A 22500-nucleotide genomic window follows, 5' to 3' on the forward strand; every position below is an offset into this window, starting at 1 on the left:
GCAAGTAGATGGGAAAACAGTAGAAACAGTGTCAGACTTTATTTTTCTGGGCTCCAAAATCACTGCAGATGGTGACTGCAGCCATGAAATTAAAAGACGCTTACTCCTTGGAAGGAAAGTTATGACCAACCTAAACAGCATATTAAAAAGCAGAGACATTATTTTGCCAACAAAGGTCCATCTAGTCAAGGCTATGGTTTTTCCAGTGGTCATGTATGGATGTGAGAGTTGGACTATAAAGAAAGCTAAGCGCACAAGAATTGATGCTTTTGAACTGTGGTACTGCTGGAGAAGACTCTTGAGGGTCCCTTGGACTGCAAGGAGAGCCAACCAGTCCATCCTAAAGGAAATCAGTCCTAAATATTCATTGGAAGGGCTGATGTTGAAGCTGAAACTCCAATACTTTGGCCATCTGATGTGAAGAGCTGACTCATTTGAAAAGACCCTGATGCTGGGAAAGATCAACGGCAGGAGGAGAAGGGGATGATGGAGGATGAGATGGTTGTATGGCATCACTGACACAATGAACATGGGTTTGGGTGGACTCCAGGAGTTGGTGATGGACAGGGAGGCCTGGCGTGCTGCAGTTCATGGGGTCACAAAGAGTCGGACACGACTGAGTGACTGAACCGAACTCACACATTTCAAAATTCTCTGAAATTCAGTGATCAATCTCAAAGCCTTGGCAGGGCTTGGCAGGAGTTGTCGCATTTACACAACCCAGGAACCAGGGGAGGAAGAGATGGGAACTTCCTCTGGCTTTTCATGGGCTGAGCCAGGCCTGTCTCAGAGATATTACACACGTGTGTGATCAATGGTCTCTAAGTATTCAATTCATATTTCTATGGTAACATAGTTATGCTCATAATTTTTCACTGAAAGATGATTAAAAAAAACCATGAAAAGGCTTGCTTTAAAAATTATACTTTAAAGTCCACTTATGAATTATTTTTTGTTTTTTTTAACACAGATTTTCTGCAACAGAACCAACTGCTGTCCCATGGGGGATCACATTCCCATCATTTAGTAATTTCCCTTCTTCCTACATTACTGAGAACATGACCCCAGCAAGGGCAGCAGCTCCTCATACAGGGCTCCACGCAGTCTGCCTGGGTCACAGCAGTGCCTGAGTCGGTGCCAGGCTGCCACAGCCACTCCACAAGCCCAGAGGAAAGAAAGGCCAGTGGCATCTGCTCTCCGGCTTTGACCCCAGTGGGACCCACAGGCACCCTCAACCAGGAGCAGTTGGGGGCCTGTCTTCCCCCACTGAGGCACGTCCTCACCCATGCCATCAGCTTCTTCTCACACAAGATGCTCCTCGATCCACATTTAGAAGAAGTTCTCATTAAACTCAGAAAATAAGCTTTAGGAAAGCCAGGAAAAGAAATCCAGATGTGCAAACACCTGAAGAAGAGGGACAAAAATAAATCCCTCTGGCTATGGACACAGCCAAGAGGAGAATTCTCAAATGTTCTGCCTGAATGAAATGAGCCTGTGGGTCATCTCTATGCATTGTGCATGTCTTCATCGTGTTCATTCACCTTCCAAAGGCAATTCTATTTTTCCCAACATTGACTGCATTTTGCACAGACTGACAGATTATGGACAGGGAGGCAATCTGTATTCTACACGTGGAGAAATTAACTAACAACACTGCCTCAGTCATGCTTCCTGCCCCACTCTCTCACGGCCTCATACCTTATGTCTTGTAAACAACGACGCTGCTGACCTTGGTAGCACTGGCCTGTGTGCCCACTTGGCCATGGGCCACTTTTGTCCACCTTAGTATTTAAGAAGTCTTTGGAGACTCCTGGCTGCTGCTGCCCAGAGAGAATGAACATGTCTGCAGTCCCCACAGCTCCTTGAGTCTTCTTCCAGCTTCCTCGGTCGCGCCTTATCCACCCTGGGTTCAATGACCAGTGTGAGCAGCAAGACACTATAATAATCTATTTTCAGGAGAGTGCCTCAAATTTCTTGAAACCTTGAAGGGGGAAAATTTTACTGAGGTCGTTAAACCTTCTTTTTCACAATTGTCTTATTAAAAGGTTAATCCTCCTCCAGCCTTATTGAGCCCACATGACAAGATTTGTTGCCGAGATAAATGACACCCTGCATAGCCCTGAACTAGCAAAGGACACAGCTGAAGTATTACTTAGAGTGATGGATAGTTAAAGATGTGGAACTAAACAGATACATCCACAATTTAGAGAAGTGAGGAAAGACAATAGTTGGGAAAACAGTATTTTTAAAACACAAGGATCACAATTTGTATTATGAAAACTATTGTATTTGTATTATGAAAACTAATTACAGTAACATGTGGACATGTTACTTCTATGTAACATAAATGAGCCTCTGTGATTCTATTTGCTGTTGAGCCATTTTTTTTCCTGATGTTATATCTTTGTTGATGCAGTTGGACTACGTATGCTGGGAGATGGCAACATAAACCAACGCATCTAAAGTTAGGAATTAGGAAGTGTGTCCTAGGGGACAGTTCTCAGCTGCAGACTTGTGAAAAGCACACAAAAATGTTACAGAAAGTATTTCACGGTTATACCACATTACACCATCCTCAGGACAGTCCTTCAAAATTTAATAATCCCATGGAAAAGATGGAAAATTGATGCTAGAAGAAATCAAAGGAGAAATACTTGGTCCAGTCTGGCAGGGAGGTGAGGGGGTGTAGGCCATAGATGAAAACATGAAGGCTGGAAGGGAGGCGGGGAATGTGCCCCACACAGGAAACAGGAGGCGGGTAAGGGGATCACAGGCTGGAGCGAGAATGCAGATGAAGAAGACGGGAGGCTAGGTGTCCATGGGAGGTGTGACACGTCAAAGTGGAGGCAAGGGCCAGAGAGAGGCTTACCTCTCTCTGTCATCTGAAGGCGCTTAGACTTTATCCTACAAACAAGTGGCATTTTCAAGGAGCTTAAGCCAGGGAGAGCCTTAACAGGCCTGCTTTACTCCAAAGTGGGAACAACATTACCAATCCTAGATGCTACCTGAGAACCCGTTCTTCTCCCGCTCCCACTCAGAAGAACCTCAGTGAAGGCAGTGTCAGGGCACTTCCCCACCTGTCCACAGGCCAGGGCTACGTGCAGAGTGGATGCCCAGAAAATGTGGGCTGGCTGGCTGAGGGAGGCAGGAGTGATAAGGAAGGGGAGCAAATAAACTGGTAATTACAACAAACAACTGATAAATCCATGCACAACACTGCACGGATTAAACTGACTGAACCTTGATAAGGAGACACAATGGCTACAACAAATAAAATATTCTGCATGTGAATTAAAATAGTGTGAAGAGAAATTCATATATTTGCAGTACATTATCCCTTAAAGCCCTTCTAAACCATGAATTAAAATGGTGTCTAATTCGGTATCTTTTAGATACCGAAGAGTTACAGGGGAATTGTGTCCCTGGGCAGTTACTGAGTGTCAGCGAGTTGCTGGATTCTGCCATTCAGATGTTCTTTAGCATCTACGTGAGACAAGAAGAGGAGTCCTAGGGAACCCAGAGATCCTCAGGTCACTCTGCTGCCCCAGGGCCATGACAGTGCACATGGTGAATTTTCAAGTCATGAAACCAAAGAAGAGCATCTGCTATAGAGTTTTTATATTTAGTTGTTTTTTAAATCTTTTTCATGCAAAAACCACAGAGCTCTTCCCATATATGAAAATGACTTCCAAGGACCAAATGACATGAGGCTTTAGAAGAGCTGCCTTCTAAAAAAGAAATATCCGTTCTTTTCATTATGCTGTTTCATTTGGAAAATTCATGATTCTTCATGTAATAAAGGAAAAATGAAATCTTTTAATTGTGATTTCTGCTTGCTTGCTGCACATGACAAAGTCTTAGTATATTCCCTTCAAAGTGTTGTCATATGAGTGTGTAATGGGGAATCCAATTTTGAATGGGCTTGCCTTGCATTTTCTATAAATACAGCAATGATCTAACTACAGTCAGAGAGATCTGGGTTGGATGCCAAACTCACCCACTTTCTATCCGTGTCCAACTTTCCCTCTCAGATGATGAACGTGGTACTGAATAACAACCATGTATGGAAGGCCCTTTGCTGAGTTCTAACACAAGATAAGCAAAGGACCAACTGGACTAAACTTACCCAGAAGGGCAAAGGGTGAGTCTTATTTATCTTTGTGCTAAGGTCAAGCACAGTTTGAAAATTAATGAGGAAATTAGTAACATTTTCTCAGTCTTCCCTTTCCATATAAATGCCTAATCGCTGCACACTTTCCATACTGGGTAGGCCTTTTATGTAATTATGACGGGAAAATTGTGGTCACAATTGAATTTTTGAACCCGTGCAATAGTAATTTGATGTACTGCTCACTAAATAAATACCTTAAAACAAGAAGGAAGTTTAAGAGTATTTTGTTCCCCTGCTTCATCATATGGAAGAGGCAACTGAGACACAGGAAGGTAGTAAGACAGCTCAAGGACTGCACAGCACATGCATCTCCAAGACCCCTGCACATTACAACATACGGATTTTGAAATTCTATGCTTACTGGGTGCGACTGGTGTAATTCTATGTCCTGATACAGATAAACTGGAGAGTAAGCCTCAAATCTGGAAAAACACAGGGACAGCAGCTAGGGTAGTATGAGGGCTGGCAAGCTGCAGGGCTCTAAATAAAACTGAGCTCCAAGGAGAAGAGGGAAACAGGCCATAGTCCAGATCACTCTACGAAAAATGCGTTCACAACAACCTCAGCATTCTGACCATCACCATCAACAGGCATGCATCTCTCTCCTGGCCAAGAACACTCTTCTTGTCTTGGTCTTTTTTAATCTATCAATTGTTAAATCAAAAAAAAAATGATAGAAAAACTAGACAGAAAATTGGCAAAGATATAAAATTCAACAAAACCATTAAACAACAAGATTCAATTCCTCCAGTAACAGAAGAATACAAATTCTTTACAAGCACCCATGGAACAGTCACAAAAAAACATATCCCAGGTCATAAATTAAATAGCAACAAATTGTAAAAATTTTTGAACTTATAAAGAGTATGTTCTATAACCACAATGGAATTAAGCTAGAAATTAGTAATAGATAACAGAAAAACTTCTAGACATTTGGAAATAAAAAATATACTTCTAAATAGTACATGAATTAAAGGGGAAAAAATCTCAGGGGTAGTCAAAAATACATTGAACTAAATAAAAATGAAAACACAAACATCAAAACCTGTGAGATACAGCTAAAATAGTACAGAGCAGGCAGCTTAGAGCACTAAATGCTTATATTAGAAGTCTCAACTTGAGACTCTAAATGCTACCTCAAAGAAGAAGAGCAAAATAAATCCAAGCAAGAAAAAGAAAGTAAATAATAAAGATTCAAAGCAAAATATAATAAAAATGAAAAGAGAAAAATAGTGAAACAAAAGTTGGTTCTTCAAAAAGGTCAATGGAACCAACCTCCAGCAAGATGACAAAGAAAAAAATGACAACACAAATTACCAGTATCAGGAATGAAGCAAGGAATATTATTGTTGGCCCCACTGATATTAAAAGGATTATAAAGGATTAGCAAATAGAATACAGCAACATATAAAAAGACTTTTTAAAAAATATTTATTCTTAAACATGATAACTAGGTGGGGTTTATCCTAGGGATGCAAGGCTGGTTCAATATCTGAAAACCAACCAACGTAATTCACCACACAGCAGGACCCCTACATATAAACCTTCAAATTGCGAACTTTCAAAAATGCAAGCATGTATTCCATCAACATTAGGCATATGTGAAGTTGCAGCTTGCCCTCAGTCTTCTGTTGCTAATGAGCTTTCAGTTCTACGGTCTCCCCGCTTCTCCTACTCCTCCAGGCAGTAATGTTTTCTTGCCTGTTCACTCGATGTCATGCCCTGTATGCCACCTGTTGTACTGAACTACTGTGCTTTTCAAGGTACTGTACTGTAAGATTAAAATTGTTTTATTTGTGTGTGTGTTTGTTTTTTATGTATTATTTGTGTGAAAAGTATTATAAATCTATTGCAGTACAGTACTATATAGCCAATTGTGTTAGTTGGGAACCTAGGCTAATACTGCTGTACTTATGAACAAACTGGGCTTATGAACACACGTTCAGAATGCAACTTGTTCATAGGTAGGGGACTTGCTGCCTTAAAAAAAAAAGCACATTGTGTATCAATTAATGCAGAAAACGTATTTGGCAAAGTTGAACACCCATTCCTGATTTTAAAAAAATTATTTCAGAAAATTAGAGAAAGATGGAACTTTCTCAACTTAGTGAGGAATATACATAAAATATATCTAGCTAACATCACACTTAATTGTGAAGACTGAATACTTTTCCTCTACTATCTGGAACAAAGCAAGATGTCCACTTACACTACCACTATTCCTGTAGCATTGGAAGTGCTAGCCAGTGAAATAAGGCAAGAAGAACAGTAATAAGAGGCATACAGATTGGAAAGCAAGAAATAGGTCTCATTTGCAGATGATATGATGATGTACACAGAAATTCTCAAGGAACCTATCAAAAAAAAATTTTCCTAAAATTAGTAAGTGAGTTTGCCAAGTCAGAGGACACAACATTAACTTATATAAGGTAACCATATTTCTGTATACTAGCAATGAACACAGGGAAAAATAAATTTTAAAACATAGTACTATTTACAAGCACTCCAACACTGTGAAACACTTAGGTGAAAATCTAACAAAATATTTTTAGAACTTGTATACTAAAACCTGCAAAACACTAAATGTAAGAAACTAAACAAGATCTAAATAAACAGAAAGATACACCAGGTTTATGGATTAAAATACTCAACACAATAAAGATGTCAATTCTTCCCAAACTGATAAAAGGGCTTAACACGAGATTTTTTTTTGCACTTATAGATAAAATAGCTCAAAAATTAATATAGAAAATATGTACTAAAATAATTTTTAAAAATAAAGTGACTGAATTAACTCCACCCAATTCCAAGACTTATTATACATAGCTGCAATAATCAAGACTGCAGATTGACACGATAGACAGACAGATAAACGGAAGAAATTAGAGAAACCAGAAACAGCCCACAGAAGTTGAGCCAACTGACTTCTGATAAATGTGCAAACATAAGTCAACGAGGAAGGACAGTTTCTTTCAACAAGTGATAATAAAGTAACTAGAGATTCATAAGTGAAATTGAATTCGCTCAGTCGTGTCTGACTCTTTGCGACCCCATGGACTGTAGCCTACCAAGCTCCTCTGTCCATGGGATTTTCCAGGCAATAGTACTGGAGTGGATTGCCATTTCCTTCTCCAGGGGATCTTCCCGACCCAGGGATTGAACCCAGATCTCCCGCATTGTAGACAGACACTTTACTGTCTGAGCCAACAGGGAAGATTCATAAGCAAAAGGAAAAGAAACAAACTTAGTTATAAACTTCACATACTGATTTTCTATAACAATTAATTCAAAGCTGAAAATGAATTAAATGTAAAACATATATTAAAATTTTTAGAAGAAAATAGGAAAAAATCTTTAGGAGCTAGGGATTTATGAAGAGCTCTTAGATATTACTCTAAAAGTATACATTCCCACTGTTGGCGGGAATGTAAACTGATGTAGCTACTATGGAGAACAGTATGGAAATTCCTTTAAAAACTAGGATTAAAACTACCATATGACACAAAAATCCCAGTACTTGGCATGTACCCTGAGGAAACCATAATTGAAAAAGACATATATATCCCCATGTTCATTGCAGCACTATTTGTGAGAGAACAGTACGGGAATTCCTTTAAAAACTAGGATTAAAACTACCATATGACCCCAAAATCCCACTACTTGGCATATACCCTGAGGAAACCATAATTGAAAAGACATATATATCCCCATGTTCATTGCAGCACTATTTGTGAGAGAACAGTACGGGAATTCCTTTAAAAACTAGGATTAAAACTACCATATGACCCCAAAATCCCACTACTTGGCATATACCCTGAAGAAACCATAATTGAAAAGACATATATATCCCCATGTTCATTGCAGCACTATTTGTGACAGCCCTGAGGGACAGCAGAGAAGGCAATGGCAACCCACCCCAGTACTCTTGCCTGGAAAATCCTGCGGTCTATGGGGTCGCGTAGAGTTGGACACGACTGAGCAACTTCACTTTCATTTTTCACTTTTCACACATTGGAGAAAGAAATGGCAACCCACTCCAGTGTTCTTGCCTGGAGAATCCCAGGGACGGCGGAGCCTGGTGGGCTGCCGTCTCCGAGGTCGCACAGAGTCGTACACGACTGAAGCGACTTAGCAGCAGCAGCAGCAGCAGCAGCAGAGGGACGACACAGGGTGGGAAGTGGGAGTGGGCTTCAGGTGGGAGGGCACATATGTACACCTGTGGCTGATTCATGCTGATGCATGGCAGAGACCAACACAATATTGTAAAGCAATTATCCTCCAATTAAAAGTAAACCAAAAAAATACTTGCCACACACACAAAAAGTATATTCCATAAAAAGAAAATAAGTAAATTGGACTTCCTCAATATTAAAAACTTTTCTTCTTTGCAAGACCCTACTAAAAGGATGGGAAAAGAAAAAGCCATACAAAGAGGGCAAAAAATCTGAACACTTCATCTGGCAAAGGAATCATATCTGGACTATAGGAAGAACACTTAACAAGGCAGGAGAAAAAACTAAATAAAGCAAAAATACTCCAATTTTTAATGCAGCAACTAATATGAGGAGACATTGTGATGAAGAAGATATACTATTGGCAAATAAGTGCATAAAGAGAATTCAATACCACTAACAATCAGGAAAATGTAAATTAAGACTGCAGATTGACACGATAGACAGACAGATAAATGGAAGAAATTAGAGAAACCAGAAACAGCCCACAGAAGTTGAGAAGACAACAAGGCAATATCAAACTATTGGACATACACATAGTAAAGTAGTTGAAACAAAAACCTGTGACAGTACCACCTGCTGGTGAAGTTACAGAGAAACTAGATCTCTCACACCTTGACGGTGGGCTAGAAAATGGTATATAAACTTTGGAAAAGAGTTTGACAGCTTCTTTAAAAATTAAACCAATATTTATTATAGGACCTGGCAATCATATTCCTGGGCATTTATCCCAGAGAATAAAACCTTATATCCACACAGATACCAGGAATAGAAGCAACATACTTCAATGTAATAAAAGCTATATATGACAAACCCACAGCAAACATTATCCTCAATGGTGAAAAACTGAAAGCATTTCCCCTAAACTCAGGAACAAGACAAGGGTGCCCACTCTCACCACTACTATTCAACACAGTTTTGGAAGTTTTGGCAACAGCAATCAGAGCATAAAAAGAAATAAAAGAAATCCAGATTGGAAAAGAAGAAATAAAACTCTATTTGCAAATGACTAGATCCTCTACATAGAAATCCTAAACATTCCACCAGAAAATTACTAGAGCTAATCAACAAATATAGTAAAGTTGTAGGATATAAACCTAACACACAGAAATCCCTTGCATTCTTATACACTAACAATGAGAAAACAGAAAGACAAATTAAGGAAACAATTCCATTCACCATTGCAATGAAAAGAATAAAATACTTAGGAATATATCTACCTAAAGAAACAAAAGACCTATATATAGAAAACTATAAAAGAAAGATGAAAGAAATCAAAGAGGATACAAATAGATGGAGAAATATACCATGTTCATGGATTGGAAAAATCAATATAGTGAAAATGAGTATACTACCCAAAGCAATCTTTAGATTCAATGCAATCCCTATCAAGCTACCAATGGTATTTTTCACAGAACTAGAACAAATAATTTCACAATTTGTATGGAAATACAAAAAAACTCAAATAGCCAAAGCAATCTTGAGAAAAAAGAATGGAACTGGAGGAATCAACCTTCCTGACTTCAGGCTATACTACAAAGCAACAGTCATCAAGACAGTATGGTACTGGCACAAAGACAGATATATAGATCAATGGAACAAAACAGAATAATTCCACACACCTATGGACACCTTATCTTTGACAAAGGAGGCAAGAATATACAATGGAGAAAAGACAATCTCTTTAACAAGTGGTGCTGGGAAAATTGGTCAACCACTTGTAAAAGAATGAAACTAAAATACTTTCTAACACCATCAGTTCAGTTCAGTTCAGTCGCTCAGTCATGTCCGACTCTTTGCAACCCCATGAATTGCAGCACGCCAGGCCTCCCTGTCCATCACCAACTCCCGGAGTTCACTTAGACTCACGTCCATTGAGTCAGTGATGCCATCCAGCCATCTCATCCTCTGTCGTCCCCTTCTCCTCCTGCCCCCAATCCCTCCCAGCATCAGAGTCATTTCCAATGAGTCAACTCTTCGCATGAGGTGGCCAAAGGACTGGAGTTTCAGCTTTAGCATCATTCCTTCCAAAGAAATCCCAGGGCTGATCTCCTTCAGAATGGACTTATTGGATTTCCTTGTAGTCCACGGGACTCTCAAGAGTCTTCTCCAACACCACAGTTCAAAAGCATTAATTCTTCGGCACTCAGCTTTCTTCACAGTCCAACTCTCACATCCATACATGACCACTGGAAAAACCATAGTCTTGACTAGCCGGACCTTTGTTGGCAAAGTAATGTCTCTACTTTTGAATATGCTATCTAGGTTGGTCATAACTTTCCATCCAAGGAGTAAGCGTCTTTTAATTCCATGGCTGCAGTCACCATCTGCAGTGATTTTGGAGCCCAGAAAAATAAAGTCAGACACTGTTTCCCCATCTATTTGCCATGAAGTGATGGGACCGGATGCCATGATCTCAGTTTTCTGAATGTTGAGCTTTAAGCCAACTTTTTCACTCTCCTTTTTCACTTTCATCAAGAAGCTCTTTAGTTCTTCTTCACTTTCTGCCATAAGAGTGGTGTTCTCTGCATATCTGTGGTTATTGATATTTCTCCCAGCAATCTTGATTCCAGCTTGTGCTTCCTCCAGCCCAGCATTTCTCATGATGTACTCTGCATATAAGTTAAATAAGCAGGGTGACAATATACAGCCTTGACGTCTTCCTTTTCCTATTTGGAACCAGTCTGTTGTTCCATGTCCAGTTCTAACTGTTGCTTCCTGACCCGCATACAGATTTCTCAAGAGGCAAGTCTGGTGGTCTGGTATTCCCGTCTCTTTAAGAATTTTCCAGAGTTTATTGTGATTCACACAGTCAAAGGCTTTGGTATAGTCAATAAAGCAGAAATAGAAACTCAAAATGGATTAAAGATCTAAGCGTAAGACCAGAAACTATAAAACTCTTAGAGGAAAACATAGGCAAATCACTCTCCGACATAAATCACAGCAGGATGTGTGACCCACCTCCCAGAGTAATGGAAATAAAAGCAAACATAAACAAATGGTATGTAATTAAGCTTAAAAGCTTTTGCACAACAAAGGAAATTATAAGCAAGGTGAAAAGACAGCCTTTAGAATGGGAGAAAATAATAGCAAATTAAGCAACTGACAAAGAATTAATCTCAAAATATACAAGCAACTCCTACAGCTCAATTCCAGAAAAATAAACAACCCCATCAAAAAATGGGCCAAAGAACTAAACAGACATTTCTCCAAAGAAGACATACAGATAGCTAACACACACATGAAAAGATGCTCAACATCACTCATTATCAGAGAAATGAAAATCAAAACCACTATGAGGTACCATTTCACGCCAGTCAGAATGGTTGCAATCCAAAAGTCTACAAGCAATAAATGTTGGCAAGGGTGTAGAGAAAAGGGAACCCTCTTACACTGTTGGTGGGAATGCAAACTCGTACAGCCACTATGGAGAACAGTGTGGAGATTCCTTCAAAAACTACAAATAGAACTGCCATATGACCCAGCAATCCCACTGCTGGGCATACACACCGAGGTAACCAGAATTGAAAGAGATACATGTACCCCAAGGTTCATCACAGCACTGTGTATAATAGCCAGGACATGGAAGCAACCTAGATGTCCATCAGCAGACGAGTGGATAAGAAAGCTGTGGTACAGATACACAATGGAATATTACTCAGCCATTGAAAAGAATGCATTTGAATCAGTTCTAATGAGGTGGATGAAACTGGAGCCTATTATACAGAGTGAAGTAGGCCAGAAAGGAAAATACCAATACAGTATATTAAAGCATATATATGGAATTTAGAAAGATGATAACGATAACCCTATATGAGAGACAGCAAAAGAGACACAGATGTATAGAACAGTCTTTTGGACTCTGTGGGAGAAGGCAAGGGTGGGATGATTTGAGAGAATAGCATTGAAACATGCATATTATCATATGTGAAATAGATTGCCAGTCCAGGTTCAATGCATGAGACAGGGTGCTCAGGGCTGGTGCACTGGGATGACCCTGAGGAATGGGATGGGGAGGGAGGAGGGAGGGGGGTTCAGGATAGGGAACACATGTACACCCATGGATGATTAGTGTCAATGTATGGCAAAACCACTACAATACTGTAAAGTAATTAGCCTCCAAATAAAATAAATAAATAAATAAATAAATAAACAATAAAGCTTCTGAAGCATAAGAAAATATTTTCATGTTATTAGTGCAGATAATATTTTAAAGAAATGATCATTATGTTCAACTATATTAAAATTCATAGAGTTTATATTTCAAAATATACCTTGGAAGAGAAAAAGTAATACATAGATTGGGGGAAAAAAAGCCTGTGTGCTTATTAATGTGCTGCTGCTACTGCTAAGTCGCTTCAGTTGTGTCCGACTCTGTGCAACCCCATAGACGGCAACCCACCAGGCTCCCCCATCCCTGGGATTCTCCAGGCAAGAACAGTGGAGTGGGTTGCCATTTCCTTCTCCAGTGCATGAAAGTGAAAAGTGAAAGTGAAGTCGTTCAGTCGTGTCCAACTCCTAGCAACCCCATGGACTGCAGCCTACCAGGCTCCTCTGTCCATGGGGTTTTCCAGGCAAGAGTACTCACAGTCATTTTATTTGTAATAGACAAAAACTGGGAATAACCAATATGTTCCTCAATATACATTAAAAAACTATGATCCATCCATAGCATGGAAGGTTACTTAGCAATAAGTAAAACAAACTATTGATACATGCAACAACTTGAATGGATCCCAAAATCACTTTGCTGAGGAAAGAAAAGCCAATCTCAAAAAGTCATGTACTAAACGACTGCACATAGGCTCCATTCTCAAAATGACAAAATCATAGAAATAAAGACTAAATTAGTGGTTGACAGGTTAGAAATTTTGGAGGAGTGAAACAGATGAGACTAAAGCAATAGCAGAAAGGGAAACTTCATGGTAATGAAACCGTTCTGTATCTCAATTATAGTATCATTACACAGATCCACATGTGACAAGACAATGTGGAGCCATGTACACACACTCTCCCAACGTCAACTCCTAGTTCAATATCCATGAATTGCGTGACTCTGCATTACCTTTGCAACTTCCTGCAAATTCATAATTATTTAAAATAAAAACTTTAAAAATATATCACACTATGTTTCCTACTAAAATAGCAAACATCATCACTCACTTCCAATATCTGGCCTCAGCTTCTTATCATATTCTCTTAGCAACTTGTTCAGAATAAGAGTCACATCCGTGTCTTGGGATTTCGGAGCCAAGACCCACTTCTGGTTTGATGATGAATCTTCATATTCATCTTCTTCCACCTTCCTGGTCCTGTAATTATAGCACAAAGTGTGACATGTAAGTTGTAGCAATGATTCCAGGAAATGTCTTAAGCTTTGGCCCACCCAAGCACCACTGAAATAGGGAGAAAATCCCCATTACACTCAGTCCATTCAAAAAATTACCTCTAAAATCTTAAAAGTAAAACAAAACACACAAAAAAAGAATCCAATAAGAAGAATGCCAGTGCTATTAATGTAACATGATCCTTTCATTAAATGTCATAAAAAAATTCCAAGTCCATGTTAAATCATAGACATAATAAGTAATCCAATACATGAAGGCCAACAAGCAGAGAGTCAGCCTTCCTAATATCAATCTTGAGATCTTCTGAAGGTCAAGGCAAAAACAACTTGCAGCTTCCACTTCTCATTGCCAAGACCTCATTTTAGCTTAAGGTGAGCAGCTTCTGCAGAATGCACTCATTGAAAATAGTTGAGTCTGACTCTGTGCTTCTCATGGAGCACCTTTGGTCTAGGCAGACGTAGGGACATAAGGAGGTGATATCCTTGGACAGCACCCATGTGGTGTGCCAAGGAAGAGATACTGGTTGGTAAATACTCTCTGGTGATTTCACATACCTCCTACCACACAAACTGATACACCTTGTACAGAGTAGGCTTGTTGTTATTGTTCAGTCACTCAGTTGTGTCCGACTCTTCGCGACCCAGTGGACTGCAGCCCACCAGGCATCTCTGTCCTTCACCATCTCCCAAAGCTTATTCAAACTCATGTCCATTGAGTCAGTGATGCCATCCAACCATCTCATCCTCTGTCATCCCCTTCTCCTCCTGCCTTCAATCTTTCCCAGCATCAAGGTCTTTTCTAACGAGTCAGCTCTTCACATCAGGTGGCCAAAGTACTGGAGCTTCAACTTCAGCATCATATTCAGGATTGATTTCCTTTAGGATGGACTGGTTGGATCTCCTTGCAGTTTAAGGGAATCTCAAGAGTCTTCTCTAACACCACAGTTCAAAAGCATCAATTCATTGGCACTCAGTCTTCTTTATGGTCCAACTCTCACATCTATACATGACTACTGGAAAATAGCTTTGACTATATGGACCTTTGTTGGCAAAGTAATGTCTCTGCTTTTTAATATGCTGTCTAGGTTTGTCACAGCTTTTCTTCCAAGGAGCAAGTCTCTTTCTATTTCATGGCTGCAGTCATCACCTGCAGTGACTTTGGAGCCCAGGAAAATAAGGTCTCTCACTGTTTCCATAGTCTCCTCATCTATTTGCCATGGAGTGATGCCATGTCTTCATCTTTTTGAATGTTGAGTTTTAAGCCAGCTTTTTCACTCTCCTCTTTAGCCTTCATCAAGAGGCTCTTTAGCTCCTCTTCTCTTTTTGCCATAAGGTCGGTGTCATCTGCATCTCTGAGGCTATTGATATTTCTCCTGGCAATCTTGATTCCAGCTTATGCTTCATCCAGCCCAGCGTTTCTCATGATGTACTCTGCATATAAGTTAAATAAGTAGGTTGACAGCATACAGCCTTGATGTATTCCTTTCTCAATTTTCAACCAGTCCAGTGTTCCATGTCCTTTTCTTACTGTTGCTTCTTGACCTACATACAGGTTTCTCAGGAGGCAAGTAAGGTGGTCTGGTATTACAAAAATTAAAATCTTTCTAACATGTCTTTAGCATCTGGCCCTTTAATAGATGAATCCAAATGAATGCTGAGCATCAGAATCTGTCCCAAGAAGGGCTGAGCCTGACAGCCACCTCTCCCGGGTATACTTGAATGGAAAGGCCTCAAAATGACAAGGTAGTTTCTTTAGTGAGTGAGGCCATCTCAGCAGCACAGCAATTTGGGCCTGAAAAGAGCACAGTCTCCTCTTCAAAGTAGCACTTCCAGGAGGCCTGCCATTTACCAATGCAAAAAAGCCTGTCACACACAAAAAACAAGCAAACTTCTTCCTTCATGGCTTGTCAGTGTGTGCACCATAATGACATATCTTCCTTCACAAAAGATAACAAAATAGAAAACAGAAAATTGCACTGAGGTTTATTTGTCCTGATTAAGTATAAGCTGATTTCTGTTTAGCTTTTCAGATGGGACCTAAAAAGGCAACAACCTCACAAGGCAGTTGGCTTCTGGGACATATATTTTTATGTTAATTTTTGTCATTGTTCACTCGCTCAGTCATGTCCAACTATCTGTGACCCCATGGACTGCACCATACCAGGCTTCCCTGTCCTTCACTGTCTCCTGGAGTTTGTTCAAACTCATGTCCATTGAGTTGATGATTCCATCCAACCACCTCATCCACTGTTGCCCCCTTCTCTTCCTGCCCACTATCTTTACCAACATCGGGGTCTTTTCCAAAGAATCAGCTCTTCGCATCAGATGGCCAAAGTCTCCAATGAACATTCAGGGTTGATTTCCTTTAGGATTGACTGGTTTGAGCTCTCAAGAGTTTGGGACTCTCAAGAGTCTTATCCACCACAATTCAAAAGCATCAATTCTTCAGCTCTCAGCCTTCTTTATAGTTCAGCTCTCCAATCCATACATGACTACTGGAGAAACCATATTTTTGACTATACGAACCTTCATCAGCAAAGTGACATCTCTGCTTTTTAATATGCTGTCTAGGTTGTTCATAGCTTTTATTCCAAGAAGCAAGCATCCTTTAATTTCAAGGCTGCAGTCACTTCAGTGATTTTGGAGCCCAAGAAAATAAAATCTGTCACTGTTTCCTTTTTCTCCCCATCTATTTGCCATGAAGTGATGGGACTGGATGCCATGATACTCATTTTTTGCACGTTGATTTTTAAGCCAGCTTTTACATTCTCTGCTTTCACCTTCATCAAAAGGCTCTTTAGTTCCTTTTCACTTTCTGCCATTTGGGTGGTATCATCTACATATCTGAATTTACTGATATTTCTCCCAGAAATCTTGATACCAGCTTGAGATTCATCCAGCTTGGCATTTCACATGATGAACTCTGCATATGGGAGAAGGAAATGGCAACCCATTCCAGTATTCTTGCCTGGAGAATTCTATGGACAGAGGAGCCTGATGGGCTGCAGTCCATGGGGTCATAAAGAGTCGGACACAACTGAGCAACTAACACACACACACACACACACACACACTCTGCATATAAGTTAAATAAGCAGGGTAACAATGTACAGCCTTGAATGTACTCCTTTCCCAGTTTTGACCAGTCCGTTGTTCCATATCCGGTTCTGACTGTTGCTTCTTGACCTGCATACAGGTTTCTCACGAGACAAGTGAGGTGGTATGGTATTCCCATCACTTTAAGAATTTTCCATAGTTTGTTGTGATCCACAGTCAGAAGGCTTTAGCATAGTCAATGAAGCAGATGTTTTTCTGGAATTCTCTTGCTTTTTTATGATCCAACAGATGTTCACCATTTGATCTCTGCTTCCTCTGCCTTTTCTAAATTTAGCTTGTGTATCTATTCCCAGTTCTTGTACTGTTGAAGCCTAGCTTGAAGGATTTTGAACATTACCTTGCTAGCATGTGAAATGAGTACAATTGTGCAGTAGTTTGAACATTATTTGGTATTACCCTTCTTTGGGATTGGAATGAAAACTGACCTTTTCCAGTCCTGTGGCCACTGTTAGGTTTTCCAAATTTGTTGGCAAATTGAGTGCAGCACTTTAACAGCATCACCTTTTAGGATTTGAAATAGTTTAGCTGGAATTCCATTACCTCCACTAGCTTTGTTCATAGTAATGTTTCCTAAGGCTCTCTTGACTTTATGTTCTAGGATGTCTGGATGTAAATTTTCAGTATAGTATAAATTATCTGTAGGTTTCCCTGGTAGCTTAGTGGTAAAGAACCTTCCTTCTAATGCAGAAGACACAGGTTGGATCCCTGGGTTGAGACGATCCCCTGGAGATGTAAATGGCAACTCATTCCACTATTCTTGCCTGGAGAATCCCATGCACAGAACAGCCTGGTGGGCTACAGTCCATGGGGTTGCAAAAGAGTTGGACACAACTTAGCAACTAAACAACAACATAATATAATATTATAATATAACTGTAATATATAATATCTTTAAAATCTTATGTATATGTCATATGGTATGTACGAGTCTTTTAATGAGTGTTAACTAGCTTTAACATAGATCAGAGCAGTATCAGCCTAGTTCTGTATGAATATATACACATACATGAAGTTTTGATAATAGTATATGGCATATATCTTGAAGATTGAATTCATTTAACTTTTCCCTTGGCTAAGATCCCCTGGAGAAGGAAATGACAACCCACTCCAGTACTCTTGCCTGGAAAAATCCCACAGAGGAGCCTGGTAGGTTAAAGTTCATGTGGTCACAAACAGTTGGACACAACTCAGTGACTAAATGATAACAACAATATTAAACTGTAATTCTATTTCTTGACAGAAAGCTTAGAATATATACATCATCCATAGGAACTATAAATTGCCATGGATTTTTTTGCACTGAATATTCACCATCAATAGGAACTTAAAAAATTTGGGACTGATATTCAAGAAGTGATATGTTTCATTTAATTACTGGTAAGACTTTTTACTTTTATAAATAACATTATCAAATCTAAAATGTTACAGAAGAATATTTAATTTATCAAGAATATTAATTTTATCATCTTTAAAAGAAGTGGGTTAAAGAAGGACATGGATTGCTGGGAGCCAACCACTGCCCACAGGCCTGGCAGCTCAGTCCACAGCAAAGGCACTTGGGACACTGTGGGCAGAGGGACAGCTCACCTGGGCAGGATCACATGTAGCACCCTCAGGACTCCTTCCAAGTCACCCACAGTGCAGCCGTCTGCCCCTCTGGGGTCTCTCTGTCTCTCCCCTCCTGCCCTCCCCCAGAGACAGCTTACTAGGACAGACCAGACCATGCTTTCCACGCTCTGCATCTTCTCTTGCCCCAACACCCATATGTACACAGAAGCACACTAACTCTTCATCAGTTCTCTGTATGCATGGCATTAGTTTCTGAAAAATACTTTGAGCTACTTCAATAACAGGTATTATAATGTGACTAATTCTCCCTCTAGCGGTGAAGTGGTGATGGGTGTTTTCCTGAAATTGCATAAGCTTCCTGGTTCACAGTAGGTGAAGGGGGAGACAAAGAAAAGAACAACAGCAACATCTTCTTCAGCACCTTCCCTTCAGAAGGTGAAACGGGGCACCTGCAGTTCTGTGGCTGGGTTGGGGGGAAAGCAGGCAGGCACAGGCTGAGATGCTCCGGACCAGCACTGGGCTCCTCCCAACCCTGAAGCCTCATCACTTTGTGCAGGACTTCAGAAAAGGAAATCAAAGCTTCTCAGCACTAGGGCCAGACCCCAGCCCTACAGAAAAGCTCCCCTTTGTAGAGAACCCAATCTCATCTCAAGGACTCCCCAGAATATGAATAAAACAAAAATGTTCTGTTGTTCTAAATTCCAAGTCGGCTATATTCACGAGTGTTCTGTCATCAGGATTGTTGGATCCTAAATGCCATCATTAGCTTTTTCTTAAAAACAAATCGGCAATAAACTTACAGTTCAGCCCTCGGATGGTATTTTCATGTCTTACACCTTCTCTTCAACTGCAAGGGCAGAGACAAAGCTGGATGTATCCGTAAAGATAAAAAGGAGCTCCTAAACTTCAGACGGCACTTAGGCATTCACTTAAGGTGTCACTAAGCCCCAGGTGTGACTTAGTGTTTTTAATGTAGAATAAGCTCTTCCAAGGGTGTCAGAATGGGGTGCTTTGCTCTCCACAGAGCTGCCAACCTATCAGCACACAGCACAACTGTCAGAACCTTCTCTGGGGCTTTTAAACACCAGGAAGGCAGGCCAGGGCACAAATGAGAACTGTCTCAGAATTAATAACAGTTTTGAAAAGTGAGAGCTTCCCTGGTGGCTCAGATGGTAAAGAATCTGCCTGCAATGCGGGAGACACAGGTTCGATCCGTGGGTCAGAGAGATCCCCTGGAGAAGGGAATGGCAACCCACTTCAGTATTCTTGCCTAGAGAATTCCATAGAGAAGAGGAGCCTGGTGAGCTTCAGTCCAAGGGGTCACAAAGACTCAGACAGGACTGAGTGACTAACACTTGAAAGGCGATGCTGGTCACTGGATTACTTCACATGTCTGTAACCCATTCAAAGAGCAAAGATACTTTCAAAGAAGAAGCATATAGCAATAACGTTAGTTTAAAACTTGGATTATTTTCAACGGATATGCAACTTCTATTATCAAGGCCATGGAATCAACCCAGACAAAGAATATATTAAAGTTGTTACATCTGCCTTGGCAAAATGGAAGAATGAAGAATACCCAGAGACTGTATGTGTCTTTAGGAACCCCTAGACACCTGAGTGCTTCAGACACCCAGGTATCTTCCTACTAAGCACAAAAAGTAATGAGAACAATAAGCAGATTTCCTTCTAACATATTAAGTATCTATAGATCTTAACAGTTGATTTTCTGACCTGCAACTGCAGGTCACTTCATCCAGTCAGTAGCAGTAGGAAATTCAATTAGACATAATCTCAGACTGAGATATGACCTGGGACATCTACATTACGTCTGGTGTTATTTGTTTCTAAACAGAGAAACATCCAAGCAGGGTCAGCCTCGGAGAGCACACTTCCATTTCCTTCCCAGCTCGTTCCTTAGACAGGAAGCAACTTCAGTTGAAGGACCAAGGAGTGTGCTGCCTGGCTGAGAGAGTCCCCAGTGAGTCTGCCTTCCCCAGCACATACAATTCACCTTTCTTACTCTCAACTCTGCAAAAAGCAGCGGTTTGTGGCAGGGAGGAACAGGACTCTCTTCCTCACAGTATAACCCTTCCAAATTCACATCTTGTAGGATTTGTTAATGTGCCTTCCTAGTTCCTCAGGGGGCTTCCCTCAGTGGCTCAGTGGTGAGGAACCCGCCTGCCAATGAAAGAGATGCAAGTTCAGTCCTTGGTTCTGGGAGATCCCGTGGAGAAGGAAATGGCAACCCACTTTAATATATCTGCCTAGGAAACCCCATGCACAGACAGAGCCTAGTGGGCTACAGTCCATGGAGTCACAAAAGTCAGGCCCGACTGAACAAGTTCCTCAGTACTTCACGAATTTGAATGAACATGCAAGACTTCCCAGCACTGCACGCTGACACCTGCAGAGCTTATGACCCACAGGAAGGCTCTCAAGCTCCCCGACCTAGGAAACGAAGAGGGTATTAAAAGTGTTTGGGGAGTTGAGGTGCTTGGAGATTCTTGGGGTAGTGAGGGGAGAAGAAGGAAGGGAGCTGCTCTAATTTTTAAAGCACAGGGCAATCTCTAGGCTCTTGACCAGAGATCAAATCCGAGACAGAATTAAAGGAACCAAACCCAAAATCTCCATTTATATTTACAGCAACAGGGTTTAACCCTTCTGGTCCCACTGTCCTTCCATCCTCATGAGTCATCTTCATCTCTTCCTGAATTACTTTTAAGCTCCCATCAGCTGGTTGGTGTGCTGGGAGGAAGGGCAAGGGTGTCTATGGTAAGGTAATTTCCCACAGGTATTAGGTAGAAACCTCATTATCAATTTCAGTATGCTTGCTTCATACGGGGAGGTTTGTGCATGCTGCTGCATGTGAAAATGGCTCATACGGAAGGGTTTCTTATGTGTAGCGTGCATGTGTTCACAGAACCTGGGGGAATCCTTTCCGAGAAGCAGAGCTCCTGGCTGCCCACCATGCCCCCATCCTCCTCTGTCTGCCTCCAGCCCTGCTACTCCTCATAAAGACAGGTTTAAACCGGGTCGCTCGGAAACCTGACTCCGGGGTCCCGGGAGATTTCAAGGAGGGAAACGATACAGAACGTTGATGTGTGTGTGTGGAACATACAGAATGTTGGTGTGTATCTGTGTGTGTGTATTCGCGCGCCCGGGGGCGCGCGCGGAACCCTGAAACACTTGGGGGAGGGGGAGGAGCGAGATAAAGAGGTAGACACCGGCTTCCCCCAGTGATGCTGGGCTTCGAAATCCTTTAAACCCACCAGACCTTACAAGGTTCAGGAGAAGAGCCCATTAGTCTCGGAGTCCCGGCGCTTCAGGCTGCAGAGAAGCCTGCGGTCGCCTAGCCCGGAGAGGCAGACGGCCGTGGCCGAGGGAGACGGGACAGGTAAAGCGCCTGCGGACTCCCCGTCTCCTGCCCGCTCGGCCCCGGCGGGAGACGCCGCAGCCCAGACGACGATGGCCGGGCGCGCCGGACACTGGGGACCGACGGAGAGCGCGCCGCCGCCCGCCCGCCAGGCTCCGCACCCCGGGCGCCACTCACCGCGCGTGCAAGCCGGAGAGCAGGCAGAGGAGCAGCAGCAGCTTCGGGGCCATGCCGCCGCGGAAGGGGGCGCGGGGTCGGCGGCCCCAGGCCGAGCGAGGCTCCCTGCGGGGCACGGGCCTCCGCTCCGCGGCTTCTCCTGGCCCTCGCTGCCTCCGACGGCGCCGGGCCTCTGCGGCGGGACAAGTGCGGACTCGGGCAGCGGCCGCGCCCCCGACGGCCGGCGGGTCTGCGCGCGCCTCCGCGGGGCCCACGCGGGACGCCGGCCCCGCCCGCGCCCCGGCGCCGGGTCTGCGCAGCGGGCTGGCGGGCGCGGGCGGTTCGCGGCCCGGATACCCGTGGCCCCGCGCAGCCCACCGCGCCCGAAGCGAGAGCCGCGCCGCGCGCAGATGCCGGGCGGTGGGCTCTACGCCGGCCGCGCGGCCGCCGCGCCCGGGGGTGGGGCGGGGAGGCGGCCGCTCCTCCGGCGGGCAGCGCCTCCGAGGCGGCCTGGGAGGGGAGGAGTTCCCCC

At 42.2% G+C, this 22500-nt stretch overlaps 1 protein-coding gene across 1 annotated transcript in view; it reads right to left on the bottom strand.

The window, feature by feature from the left end:
* Positions 1–22254, bottom strand: part of GABRG3 (gamma-aminobutyric acid type A receptor subunit gamma3) — an 838213-nt gene extending 815959 nt beyond the window's left edge. The window contains exons 1-2 of the mRNA XM_045163713.1: positions 21990–22254; positions 13567–13715 (exon numbers count right to left, since the gene is read on the bottom strand). Coding sequence (XP_045019648.1) covers positions 13567–13715; positions 21990–22042 — 202 coding nt within the window. The 5' untranslated portion in view covers positions 22043–22254. The remainder of the gene's footprint in view (positions 1–13566; positions 13716–21989) is intronic.
* Between the last annotated feature and the right edge of the window lie 246 nt (positions 22255–22500).

The sequence above is a fragment of the Bubalus bubalis genome, chromosome 20 (assembly GCF_019923935.1).
Source record: "Bubalus bubalis isolate 160015118507 breed Murrah chromosome 20, NDDB_SH_1, whole genome shotgun sequence".
Classification (NCBI taxonomy): Eukaryota; Metazoa; Chordata; class Mammalia; order Artiodactyla; family Bovidae; genus Bubalus; species Bubalus bubalis.